This window comes from Dendropsophus ebraccatus, chromosome 4, assembly GCF_027789765.1.
Source record: "Dendropsophus ebraccatus isolate aDenEbr1 chromosome 4, aDenEbr1.pat, whole genome shotgun sequence".
Classification (NCBI taxonomy): domain Eukaryota; kingdom Metazoa; phylum Chordata; class Amphibia; order Anura; family Hylidae; genus Dendropsophus; species Dendropsophus ebraccatus.
Window position 1 is genome coordinate 26,656,807 of NC_091457.1, and position 13,996 is coordinate 26,670,802.

Consider the following 13,996-nt stretch of genomic DNA (forward strand, 5'->3'; position numbering starts at 1 on the left):
CATAATAACAATAAGGCTTATACATATGTCAGCTCTGGAGAGGACTAAGGAGGAATAAAAGGTATGCAAAGACTTCAGAAGAGAAGGTTCTAGGGGTATTTTTTACATGACCTTTGCCATGTTTAGTGAAGCTGTGAACCAGTCTGAACATGACCAGGTAGTGGGTATACTGCAAATTCAAGGGAGACTATACCTGCTTACGATCTATGTATAAGTAGATATTGCCATCACAAATAAAATCAGAATGTTTTATGAAGAAAACTACAGTCAGTCTCTTCACTTTGGCTGCTTATACCATAAACCAGTAAAGGAATATAATTTTGGTTTCCGGTCTCTTTAAGGGGGTAAAAAATTGTTAACATGCATCAATAATTCTGTATCCTTCTATAAAGTTAACCACAGGAGTGCGGTTACATAATTAATCGAGTAAATATAGACACAGGTTATGAGGTTCACCCTGTAATACTAATTAACCCCTGCTGATCCAGAGCAGAGCAGAAACACCTGCCTGGCCTTCTCATGACATGACGGCGGGTCCTTGGCTCTACAATTCTTCACTTATACAATAGGTTATACCTTACCTACCTATCGCTTTATCCTTCTAATCTATGCCACCCATTACCAATTCCTCTGTAGACTGGTTCTATAACATTTACATTTGTAAAGTAAAATGAATATCAGCAGAAAATATTCTTTACAATTAGGTTTAATGTTTAAGGGGTTATCTGGTGCTTGCAACTTTTTCCTATATAGTTGTGGTCATATAAAATAACAATAAACCTATGCTTACCTGCTCCCCTGGCATCCTGCTGGTGGTATATTTGGTGCCCCCCCCCCCCCGACTGCAGATGGGAGAGCACTATGGCCTGTGATTGGCTGAAGGGAAGCACCTGCAATCAGTGGGAGGCACTGGATACACCACCAGCAGGACACCGGGAGGCCATGAACAGGTAAGTATAGGATGTTTATTATCTGACCACAGCTGTATAGAAAATATTTGCTAACACTGGATAACGCCTTTAGGCTTTTACTCCCTGGGTTCTCAGTCACCATTAACATTAAATATTGTAGTATAGGAGGAACGCCTACTTAACAGATAAGTCTCTATGCACAGCTGTCTGGGATTATAGTGTATCTCTTGAAGATTTCCAATCAGGCATGGGGAGGTGCAAATATTAAGGCAGGGTGGGCTGTTTTCAGCTGTATACTCCTGTTCAGGATTAGTATGCAGTTGAATACTATGGGGGAGCAGAGAGCAATTGGCCATTGTTAACCAATTCGAAGAACAGCTTGTGATGTCTGTGTCTCATTGTACACTTTCCTACATAAAATGGGGAAGTTTTGACTCAATAATTCCTACACATTACTTAGAGACCCCCTATTAATACAGGGAATTAGGAGGCACTATGAAAGAGCAGGGGGAGCTAACAAATTGGTCAATTTTTGCAATGGATAGGCAACCTACCTACTCTAGTTACCTACAATTTAGGGGCACAAAAAATGACAGGATAGGGGATTAGGTGGGTCATTTTACTGTTTTTGGGTACAAAAAGGACGTAACTTCTGTATGGGAAACACAAAGAGGCACTACTACTGCTACAGATGCGGATGCCTATTATTGATGGCACAGATCACACGGCAGTCAGGTGCTCACCGCTCTCTGCTGAATTATCTGGCCGCCCACACATTTGATTCTATTAACAAGTGGGATAAAGAACCCAAAGGACCAGAGCAGAATGTGCAGATCTATTGCTGAATTCCCAGGAGCATTGAGGGCCATTTTTTCTTAAGGGAAGACAAGCTGCACAGGGATGAGAGGGGGCTAAGGAGCGCCATTTGTCTTGTCTGCCTAGGGCACCAAAATACTTTGTCCTGGCCCCGATCCCAGCACCATAAATGTACAGAATTCTGTACCACTGTGATATTATACAGGACTAGTCGAGATTTACTAGCCTCTATTTTACAATTTTCTATTTCTTTGTAACGTTTAGGCGTAACTCCATATACTGAGCCAAACACAAATGAGCTGGAAAATTAAATAAAAATTATAAAATCTTTAGACTTTAGAGAAAGAACCATCCAACCCTTAAAAAAAAAATCTTTGTGTCATGTGACAGTGATGAAATTCCCAATAGGTTTACCTCTCCTACGATGCCGCGCCAAATGACCGATTCTAAACTCATCGAATTCTGCTATTAAATATTAAAGAGGAGCTCCGACTTGAAGCTGCATTTTTATATAAGATTTGCGATTTGTGTCCGAAATGAACTAAATGACATATTTCCAGAATAGCGATCTTTACAAGTAATTTGGGTAATGGAGCAGGAAGAGCTACAGAGGAACAAATGTAGCCGCTGCATGAGAAGATTGTTAGCAGACGTCTGCACTCTCTGAATAGAGCGGGCAGAGAGAACTGTGCAGCGGCCGTCAGCACATGGTGACAATTGTTCTGCTCACTGTAGACAGATAATATATAGTGCTGTGAATTCAGCCTGTGCCCAGCCGCCTGCGGGGTGCCACTATTATATAACCAGTGCTGTTTATATCCTTATATTAGATAACTGCTGATCATGCTGCACCCTATTATAAAAGGTGCATAGAATCTATGTGGATCTTATTAGGAGCCTTATTACTATCTGTATGACATTGGATTATAGATATACACCTGTTTTATACCTCTATAATTCATCTTCTTATTCATCTTTGCTATTGTATTAATATGGAATCCAATGGAACAAAAGTTTCTATATACCTTTCAGCAGGGACGAATTAACTTTACCATAGCCTGGGCCCCCCACCTTACAGTAACTATGGCAGCACTAGCGTGGTGCTCATAGTACAGGAGAGATAATGTCATAATTCCCTGATTTGTGCAAATTTGCGGTAAAAAAGCTGCAAAAATCATGGCAGAATTGTAGCCAGGTGACAGTACACCACTTAAAATATAATTTTTTTTGGGTGGCCATGGGCCCCCCATGAGCCCAGGGCCCCGAGCTACCATCCGAAACGGACCTATTATAATCCGCTACTGTCTGGAACTCACCTCGCTGTCCCTTCCTCTTGGAGTGATCGCCTCCTTAGCAGGCCAGCCCCAACCTGAAGACTGATACTATGACGAAACAAACACAATGTAAGCAGGAGTCACATAAGAAGAAGATGGCACTCACCGACTGGGTAAATCATCCGGCTTTATTGAACATGTGAGGATCGGGGGTGGCGGTGCCAGACGCCAGTAAGCATAACAGTAATGCAGAGCACCCAGGCCACCCGGCAACCAGGCCGCTGGTGCCGGCTCCTGACAGTACCAATATAAAACAATAGAAGGCATATGGAAGTAGAGTAGGACTCTCATATGCTTCTGCGGTCAGGTCCATAGGCTTTAAAAAACGTCTCTTCTTTAATATGCCGTAATCACATTTGTTCCGATGTAGATTGTAACATTTAAGGATGAGGTTCCTTTGACAGAGGTGTCAGTTCTCCCCAGTACATAAACCTATGAATGAGTCATAAAGCTTAAAATAAGTATGTATCAGAAATTCTATTGAAAATGTGCGGCATGTAATAGCTCTAACATATCTTACTCTGGTTGACTCATTTCATTTCGGTTACACTGTTAGATGGAATGCCTAATAGCTCCCTGATGGAAATTCCAGGGTAACAAGCTGAGGTGCCAAAATCTATGTCCAAAGCCATTAAGGGGGGACATTTATTAAAGGAGTACTCCAGAGGAAATAACATTTTTTAAGCAATCTTCCAGTACTTATCAGCTGCTGTATGTTCTGCGGAAAGTGGTGTATTCTTTTCAGTCTGATACGGTGTGCTCTGCAGTACTCTTAACAATAATATGGATAATTGGGCTTTTTCTAAAAACTTTCTTTAGAATAATTGTATTCAGATGTATGTCAGGAAAGAATATCCTAGTTTCAACTACATCAAGATTAGAGACCTTGATGTAGCTGGAAATTCGTTTCGCAAGCTTTAAAAATTTTAGGTTAAACTTGCGAATCTTAACAAATTTCATTAAAACAGCACAGACTATAGTAGCTACAATACTGGGACAATTACAGAAAGGCAAATTTGTAATAGCATCTTGTAAAAGTGGAAAAAAAAAATTTCACCATTCCTCTCCTCTCTGTCCCTATATCGCTGTTAGTCTCTCCCTGCTCTGCTCTAACTGCTTGCTGCCATCCTGCTCTCTCCTCCACACACAGCCGACTGGCCACCTCCGCTAACGAACCTCCTTATATAGAGGGGGAGGTGCTGACATCACAGGGGGGCCTGCAGCTGATTGGACGGGCACTAGGGATTATAGATAATTTTTTTCTCCCGTCTAGTGACGCTCCAGGCAGCATGTGTGGCCGCCATTTTGTTTTTTTTGGTGAGTTTTCTTAACAAATCGATGGGAATTCACTGAACATTTTCTCACCATGGCCAGCAATATATGAATCGTTATGTTTGAGCGGAACACCCCTTTAATGCTTGTTACCAATCTAAAACCCAGCTGATTGGCTCATATTACTATTTTAGTTTTCCTTTATTTTTTATCTCCCTTATTTACTATTTTGGTACTATTCTTTTTATAAATCTGAGATTTATCTTGATGTAGACAAAGCTAGGATATTTTTTTGCCTATTTTTCTGTTGGTTTATTGTGTGATCAAGATCTCATTTTGCACATTATAGATGTCAGTACAGTATAACATGGCCCCCTGTTGGAACTTGTCAGAAACAAGGGTTATATATGACACACAAAAGATAAAAAGAACACAATTGTAGATTTCCCCCAATTCTATCCCATTGGGAGGTCCAGTTGGCAATAATGACTGCAGATGCTAAGTGCGGGCATGGTGGCTCAGTGGTTAGCCTGTAGCTTGCAGTGCTGGAGTTCAAGGGCAGTATATGGAGTTTGTATATTCTCCAGTTATTCTCATTTCTTCCTAAAAACATATTGGGGGCGATTTATCAAACATGGAGTAAAGTGAAACTGGCTTAGTTGCCCCTAGCAACCAATCAGATTCCACCTTTCATTTTCCAAAGAGTTTGTGAGGAATGAAAGGTGGAATCTGATTGGTTGCTAGGGGCAACTGAGCCAGTTTCACTTTACACCATTGTTGATAAATCTCCCTCATTGTTGCTTTATTGTACAATTTATATTGTGAGGAGGGGTCTATTGTAAAGTGCTGTGAAATTTGTTGCCGCTATATAAATAAAGAGATTATTATAAAATAGTTTTTATTTAAATTATTTTGCCAAGTAAAGGAGAACATGCATTAGAACATGAAACATTAGAACATGAGAACATTAAAACATGCAAAACTACAATTTCCATCATGCCTGGACAGCCAAAGCTTCGCTTTGGCTGTCCAGGCATGATGGAAATTGTAGTTTTGCAACAGCTGGAGGGCTGGAGGTTCCCCATTCCTGGTCCCTGAAGGGACCCCTTAGTGTTTAGCTGCATTTGTTATTAGTAGAGACAGTGCAAGGTACTGTATGTAGTCCTCTGCAACAAGGCAATGCTGCACTACTGTACTTGAAACAGCTGATAACCCTGGATAACCCATGTAAGTGTATCCTTATACACAGCCATCAAATATGCTGGCATAATATAAATATGAGCAATAATAATAACTAATGATCATCAGGATAAAAATAGAAATGTATAGAGAATATTATCCTCCCAGTAAAGCCTATGTAGTTGCAATCCTACCAGAGGCCATGAATCTGTATAAGGGCTCGTTCCCACTGAGCAAAAGCAGCTGAATTTCTGCGCTGAATCAGCGCTGAAATTTCAGCCGTTAAAATAGGTGCAGAGCTAATTTCCATTGTGTTGAATGGAAATTCTGCTCTGCAGTTCACACAGTGGAATTTCCGCACTGAACTAATCTGCTTTCCGCCAGAAGAATGAACATGTTCATTCTTCCGCTAGCGGAAGCCTATACAAATCAATGGGGCTCTGATTTTCTGTTTCAGCGCGGAATACGCGCGGAATCAGCGCGGAATACAAGCGTAATACAAGCGGAAATTACTCGCTGAATCAGCGCGGAAATGGGGAAAAGTGGGGGGAGGAGGATTCTAGTATATGTTCTGGTATAGTCTAGTTTACTCACCAAATACTCGCTGAATTTCAGCGCTGAATGCATGCGGATTCAGCGCGGATTCCTCGAGTATTCCGCGCTGAATTTGTCAAGAGCTTATTACGAGCTGAACACTTTCCTAGCAGAATACGCAGGGATTCTGCTTACATTCTGCTTATATTCTGCTCGGAATTCAGCCTCAGTTGATTTCAGGCGGAAATATTTCCTTGCGTAATCCGCTCCTTTTGCTCTGTGTAATTGTGTATCTTACTGACTTGGAAAGAACTGAATCCATTAGAAGCAGCCAATTAAATCGGGGAATATTCATAGTTTAACATATGCCTTTTTTGCTATTTATTATTTACAACTCTGTAATACTTTTCTTATTTATAACTGTGGGGTCTTCACATCACAGGAACCAGGAAGGGGCTCCAATTTCTAAAGGGCTTTTTACACTGACTGAGTATCGGCTAGGGGGCTTGCTGGAACTCTCCTACAGCTGATAATCGGGCCATATAAAAGAGACAGTGATCAGAGGAGGAACGGGAAAATGCCAGATTCTTAGCTGATCAGATCTTTTGGACTGCATTAAAAGTTATCGATATAGGCCGCACATCTTCCTGTGTAATGCATATGCATATGTCTGTGCTGTCAGTTTTCAGATCATACATGCAGTATACTTACCTAATGAGAGCCAGCTTCCCACTCTCCGCCTCTCCCATCCTGAGCTCTGGCCACCACTGTATCTTCAAGCTGCCGCTTCCTGTGGCTGTCGGTCATTCTGGCGGAGGCTGCGGCCTGAAGATAAAGAGGCAGCCAGAGAGGAAGATACGAGAGCTGGTGAGCAGGTTGCTGGATCACACAGCAGCACTAGGTAAGTATGCAGTGCATGTAAGATCTGGAAACTGACAGCACCGATGTATACATATGTGTGCTGTTAGTTTCTATGGTCACATAAACGATACAAGGATCGTTTGAGTGGCCGGTTGTTCAGTGCCGCATACAGGCACTGAAAACCTCAGCAATCATTGGATCTTACGCATATTGGGCCGTGTAAAAGGACCCAATGAATATTGTATGTGTGCAGATATACAATTGTAGCTAATGCTGGCAGGGTCTTTGTTATGTATCACATGCCGGATTTCTTTTATTTCCATCTTTGTAGTCTATGTATGTATCTTTGACAGGTGTATTTATTGCTTTTTATTATTATTTTTAATGTTTACCTGCAGAGTTTTCTTTTCTGTGTTATAAATGTGATTGAACAAAAGAAACAGCATGAAGTAGGACGTTAAGGGAAGAGTTGCTCTTTTCATTTGAATTAAAAAGAAAAATGCTAAATAATTTGGGTCCTGGCTTTTTATACCTTTGCCCCCTAAATCTTTAGTAGTTTATCTGGGAAGAAAACCAAGTAATACTCACCTATCCCAATTCCTCACTCATCACCTCTTCTTCCTGGTTCCAGCGATGTTTCAACCCCACAGGCTGCTCAGCCAATCACTGACTAAGAACTGACACACTTGCAGTCAGTGATTGGCTGAGTGTAACAGTTCCTGTGGTAAACATTGGAATGAGATGGCAAGGATGAGGGAAGGTGAGTATCACTTGTATCCTAGAAAACCCCTGATATTATATATTTTCCACAAGACCACATCTATACTGGAAATACCCTTGGCTTTTCACTCTACATCACGTCCAATGAGCCCGGGCCAACAAGTCCCAGGTGGTGCTCTCCTCTGGTGCCTACAGATAGCTGTCTAATATAATAAAGAAGGAGAAAAGGATCTGGCAGCACTCGTCATGTGTCCTCTCCTTCAAATAGTTCCATAGATGCAACACATGCCAAGTCCAGGTTGGGAGGATGCACCTCACCTTACAGCCAAGGATATCGACCTGGACTTAACATTTCGAAAAGGTCCGCTGCATCCTTTCCTCCTCCTTTATCGATCCCTGATTCTATTTATAACATGCAGTAATTGAACAGTGGAAAGTTATCTCTTCTGGCCTTAGTATACACATGAACGTTTGGCCTGGCCAAACATTTATGCGTTCCCTATAGAAAGGGGTAAGCTGCAGCCAAGCTGGCTTGGTGTTGGCTTATCTCACTAAGAACAATGGGTTAGGGTGGCAAAAATCCATCACGTCTGACTCCTATCTCGTCAGTGGCTGAAAATGTCCATTGTGGTGGGTTCAACCAACTCTAGTATAAGATATTTTTACAACTTAAGGCCATGTTCACACAACATATGTTTTGTGTAAATCACGGCCATTTTTGCAATTTGCAACATCAGCCGTGATTTACACAAAACATACGTTGTATTGTGAATGAATGGAATCCCGGCTGGAGTGTACTGTGTACACATAGGGGGAGATTTAACAAACATGGTGCAAGGTAGAATTGGCTCAGTTGCCCCTAGCAACCAATCAGATTCCACCTTTCATTTTCCAAAGGATCTGTGAGGAATGAAAGTTGGAATTTGATTGGTTGTTAGGGGCAACTGAGCCAGTTCTACTTTACACCATGTTTGATAAATCTCCCCCATAGTATACGCGCCGGCTGTGATTCCATCCAGCCGCACTGAAGACTGATACGTAGTGGCCTGATGATCTTCATTTTTGATTCATTCAGATGCGGGCGCACACTAGAATTCTCTGCTGCACACAATCGAGCGTGCGGCTGGAGCTGCACGCTCCATTATGTGAACTGACAGGTTTTCTGTGGCCACTACTGCATGAATGGCGGCCACAAAGAACCTGTCAGTTCACAAAAAGGAGCATGCGGCTCTGGTCGCACGCTCCATTGTGTGCAGCGAGGAACTTGAATGCGGGCGCACACGGGTGTGCCCGAATGCGAATTAATCAGAAATGATGATCCTCTCTGACACCGGCCGTTCTGTGACCTGGCCGGTGTCTTACGCCATATGAACATGACCTAAGGGCTTATTCACACGTCCCTTTATATTACGTTACACCCAGGGGCGGTCTTGGCATTTCTAGGGCCCCAAGCAAAGTTATGTCTGGGCCCCCCCCTCGACACGCGTTCCAAAACAATAGACCGCTGTGTGTTTCCCCCAGTAGTATATACCCCTTGTGCGCTACCGCCAGTAATATATACTCCTTGTGTGCTGCCCCCAATAGTATATACCCCTTGTGTCCTGCCCCCAGTAGTATATACCCCTTGTTTGGTTCCCCCAGTAGTATATAGACCCCTGTGTGTTCCCCCAGTTATATATAGCCCCCCTTGTGCTCCCCCAGAAGTATATAGACCTTCTGTGTGCTGACCCAGTTGTATATAGCCCCCCTGTGTGCTCCCCCACTTGGATATAGACCTCCTGTGTGCTCCCCCACTTGGATATAGACCCCTGTGTGCTCCTTAAGTAGTATATTAACCCCCTGTGTGGTTCCCCCAGTAGTATATAGACCCCCTGTTTGACCCACCAGTATTAAATAGACCCCTTGTGTGCTGCCCCAGTTGTATACAGACCCCTGTGTGCTCCCACAGTTATATATAGACCACCTGTGTGCCTCACAAGTAGTATATAGACCCCCTGTATGTTCCCCCAGTAGTATATAGACCCCCTGTGTGCCCCGCCAGTAGTATATAGACCCCTGTGTGCTCCCCCAGTAGTATATAGCCCCCCTGTGTGCTCTCCCACTTGGATATAGACCTCCTCTGTGCTCTCCAAGTTGTATATAGACCCCATTTTGCTGCCACAAGTAGTATATAGACCCCCTGTGTTCTGCCCCCAGTAGTATATAGACGCCTCTGTGAAGCCCCAGTAGTCTATAGCCCCCCGTGTGCTCCCCCCATTTATATAGACCCCCGATGTGCGCTCCCACTGTTAAACAGACCCCTGTGTGCTCCCCCTCCCATATAGTATATAACACAATAAAACAAACACTTATACTCACCTGGGTCCAGGCGTCTCCTCTTCTCTTCACTCTTGTGGCCGCAGGAAGGGTTTTCCCTGCGATCACAAGAGGCCGCACTCCCCTTGTCCTGGCGCCAATGCTCCAGTGATGTCACTGGAGCGCCGGCACCACAAGGACAAAGCTGCCACTTGTGACTGCAGGGAAAACCCTTCCTGCGGCCACAAGAGTGACTGACAGGAAGGAAGGCAATGTCTCCCGCACTGTCAGTGCTGCTGCATGTAACTATGAGCGCTCATTACGAGTGCTCATAGTTACAGTTCAGATGGCAGCAGCGAGCGGGGCAGCGGCCCTGTCCAGCGGTCTTGAGCATAAGAGCGGGGCGTGGGGGCCCCCCTGGATGTTGGGGGCTCCAAGCGATCGCTTGGGTTGCTTGGTGCCAAAGACCGCCAGTGGTTACACCTATAGTTACACCTCAGATAGATTAAGAGATTGACTGCAATGTGTATTCCAGAACAAAAAAACATTGCTCAATGAAAGCTCCTGCCATTTGTTTAGTCATTCAGTTTGCTAGTTTTCCCTTTCTAACAACCTTGTTCTTTCCTACAATCCTCATTGCATCTCTACAATTCTCTCCCTCCTTCCACCCCCATTCTCTCTCCTCCCTCCTTCTCCTGTAATATTCGGCATGCTGTTCTTTTTGAAATAATTAGCGCTTTCGCATTTAAGGAGATGAAGATTGGAGTCTGTATACAAATTACTTTTCTGTCAGTTACTTAAAGAGAGATCGCGAAGGGGGGTGAGAAGGATGGATGGGAATTAATGTTGGATTTTTTTTTTTTGAATGTGTCTCATGGGAGGGGTTATTCCCAGTGGAAGCAAACGAGCAAATCACAGAGAAGGAAAAAAAAAGGAATTGCGTTTATGCAACAAACTAATATACTACATAAACCACAATGCTATGCAAATGGCAAACAAAAAGTAAAAAAAAAACATTACCAATTGTGAACGTGAACATAGAGTGTAAGATTAGCTACAATACAGGAGAAATACGTCTGTTTTTTTTTTTTACTTTAGGTGTTTTTAATGTTTTATGCCCTAACTCCACATCAGAATGCCCCGGCAAAGCATTGCTTCCTATGGCACCTAGTACCTGCATTAGATATGCCCCTGCATACTGTATACTAAATCACATCACAGTTCATGGGTACCACTGAAATCGTAATATCTTTGGCTTCTTAAATGACACTTTTGTAATACACTGCACATATTGTATGCTAATAATTTTTCCTCTCTCTTCTTTGCAGCAGTCGAGAACACCACTGTGCCTGAGACGTCATCCTAACAGCGCTCCTCTCTCAATGAGACATTTCATTTCCAGAGACTATCAGAAAGAGAAGGAAAAAGGGGGGCATTCTGTTTGTTAGGCTGGAGGAAAGACCTATAGTACTGTAGGAGTAATATCGAGCTCATGTAAGAGCGGAGGGGGTCTTTCTGTTATTCGGGCCATCAGATTGCTCCGATATTTCCCATAGAACAAGAGGGAAGACGGGAATGTAAAGATAATTTCCCCCCTTTTTCCCCTTCTGTCCTTCCCTTAAAACCTTTCCCTTCCTTGTTTCCTTTTTTCCCATCTACAATTTTATATTCCTTCTTTTTGCTCCTTATTAGTTTAATAGCTTTTATGTTTTTATATATTCTTGTTCTTCATATCTGGGGTTTGTAACTCTACTTTTACTTTCATTATATCTTCCATCCATATAAATTTCCTCTTTTTTAAAAACATTTTTTGGTCTTCCTTTACAATCACTATGGCTTTGGTTTTTCAATAATCTTTGTACTCATGCCCAAGCCCTATTTTCCACCTCTTCTATGTTCTCACTTTTAATTCCTCTTCATTCACTCCCCATGTGGTCCCTTCTTTGCCTGTCTTCCCTCCTCTCCCTTCCCCTCTGTTCCTTTTCCCTCCAATTCTATGGAGCTCCTGGTCAATGGGTCCGATACTCTCGGCCTACATTAGCGAGTGGTAATGGGGGTTGGGGAGAAGACCTCACCTTTCGGCTTCGAACAAATGCCAGCCGTGGCCTCCTCCTTTATCAAGATGATGAGGGTGACTGTGATTTCCTTGAGTTAGCTCTTGATGGAGGAAGACCACGTTTACGGTTCTCTATCTCTTGTTCAGAGCCTGCAGTTGTACGTTTACCTCGGGTGGTATCAGATGGGCTTTGGCATGGTATAGTAATTGGAGGCAATGGCCGGGAAGGCTGGTTGGCTGTAGATGGAGAAAGAGGAGCAGCGGAAGTACGTTCAAAGCGTAGAGAAATGATCCTTCGCAGTGACCTTTTTGTTGGTGGTCTCCCATCTGATCTACGTCTATCTGCTCTAACTTTGGGTGGGGCCAAATATGAGCCACCTTTTCTTGGTGAAATTGAAAGTCTAAGGCTAGGGGGAAGGCCGGCTCAGCTACTGGCCAGCCAAGGGGTAGGAGGAACAGAAGAAGAGGAAGAGAGGGGGGAAGATCGGGAGAGGGTCAATTCATGCAAAGGAGCAAACCCCTGTCTCAATGGAGGAAGATGCAGAGATGATGCGGAGGGGGATATACGATGTGACTGTCGGGACACTGGATACCATGGAGAAAATTGCTCTGAAGGTGGGTTATGTACCCTTGTTAACTGTATTGTTGACCTTTTTAATAGGCCTACTTTATTATCTGTGATTTAAGTGACCTGTAGGAAGAATAGACATGTGTCACACAATAAATTGTTATAGTAAATAATACTTGAATTCATTTGTACTTATCCAATGTTCCATTTTTTCATGAACCAAATGCCAACAAGTAGCAAAGGCCGAGGTTATTTGTTAGACCAATTGGTAACAGGTTGTGAATTTGTTGAACTTGAGACAATGGAACTGAAGAGCTTTCTAACACTTCTAAATATTATAGCACTGGTCAGAGCCAAATCTTTATGCCACTAGCTACGGTCGTGTTTATTTGAGAAACAAAGAACAATTATTATGGCCATGGTGCCATTATATCTAGGAAGTATGAAGGAACACTTGGGATTCCTGTTGTTATTCTTCATAGAAGCCAAGGTGATGACCTTCGGCATTACAAAAGTATCCATGCCTGATACTGCATCTTAACCCAATTCCAGCAAACGTTACTCAATTTTAATACAATAGCATAGAACATAGGCAAGGATGGTTTGGAAAAGAAAAAATCAAGAAAGGTGGGAAGGTGCAGCGTAGGGACTCGGTGACATGGTCACATCCTCCTGCACAGGATGTCATATGTAGACTGAGGGGTTGTCTAGCCTTAGAGGAGGATGGGGTACTGGAGAGGGATGGAGCTAAAGAATGAGGTCACCAAGTGCCTTATAGAAGAGTGTAATTAGAGCAAATTTTAGTAAACAAGATAGGAGTGTGAATGCTAGGCTCAGAGAAGATGCATGAATAAGGCTCAGCCGGAGTAAAGGTTTAAGGGGCATAAATAAGGCTTAGAGCCCGATAACTCCCCCCCCCCCCCCAAACACACACACACCTTCTCATTCGGAAAAACTGAGACCAAAATATGGACTATAATAGACGTTATTTTAAAACAACGGTCACTGTTTTGAAACAACGGCCATTATTTGCTGTTATATGACTGCCATCCACTAAATTTCAGCAGTGTGTGAACATAGCCTTTCTGTGTTTTTAATCCACTCCTGGTTTTGGTTGCAAAATACTGAGCAAAAATACTGTGTGTAAACATAACCTTAAACTGGGTCAGTATACTGCGTTACCAAGACTAATATGATTGTCCACAGCTGTAGATTTACCTAATGGCCGAATGCGGCTGGTGGGTCTATGTGTCCCTTTGTAGAAATTTCTAACATGGAGTTACAGGGATTACAGGCATCTGTATGTGAAGACCAGATAAAACATGAAGGTTAGAGATTCGGTGTCTAGCATTCGGCCTAATTGAAGTATAAGCATAGCGCTATTAGAAAGATTTATTACATACATTAGTCAAACCTCAGGATTATGGCCACTCCTTAGAACGACGGTAAT

At 42.9% G+C, this 13,996-nt stretch overlaps 1 protein-coding gene across 13 annotated transcripts in view; it reads left to right on the forward strand.

Annotated features, from left to right (window-relative positions):
• Positions 1-13,996, forward strand: part of NRXN2 (neurexin 2) — a 609,925-nt gene that overhangs the window by 182,907 nt on the left and 413,022 nt on the right. For all 13 annotated transcript variants that reach the window (XM_069965315.1, XM_069965314.1, XM_069965322.1 and 10 more), the window contains one exon: positions 11,251-12,593. In XM_069965315.1, the coding sequence (XP_069821416.1) occupies positions 11,816-12,593 (778 nt within the window). In that variant the 5' untranslated portion in view covers positions 11,251-11,815. The remainder of the gene's footprint in view (positions 1-11,250; positions 12,594-13,996) is intronic.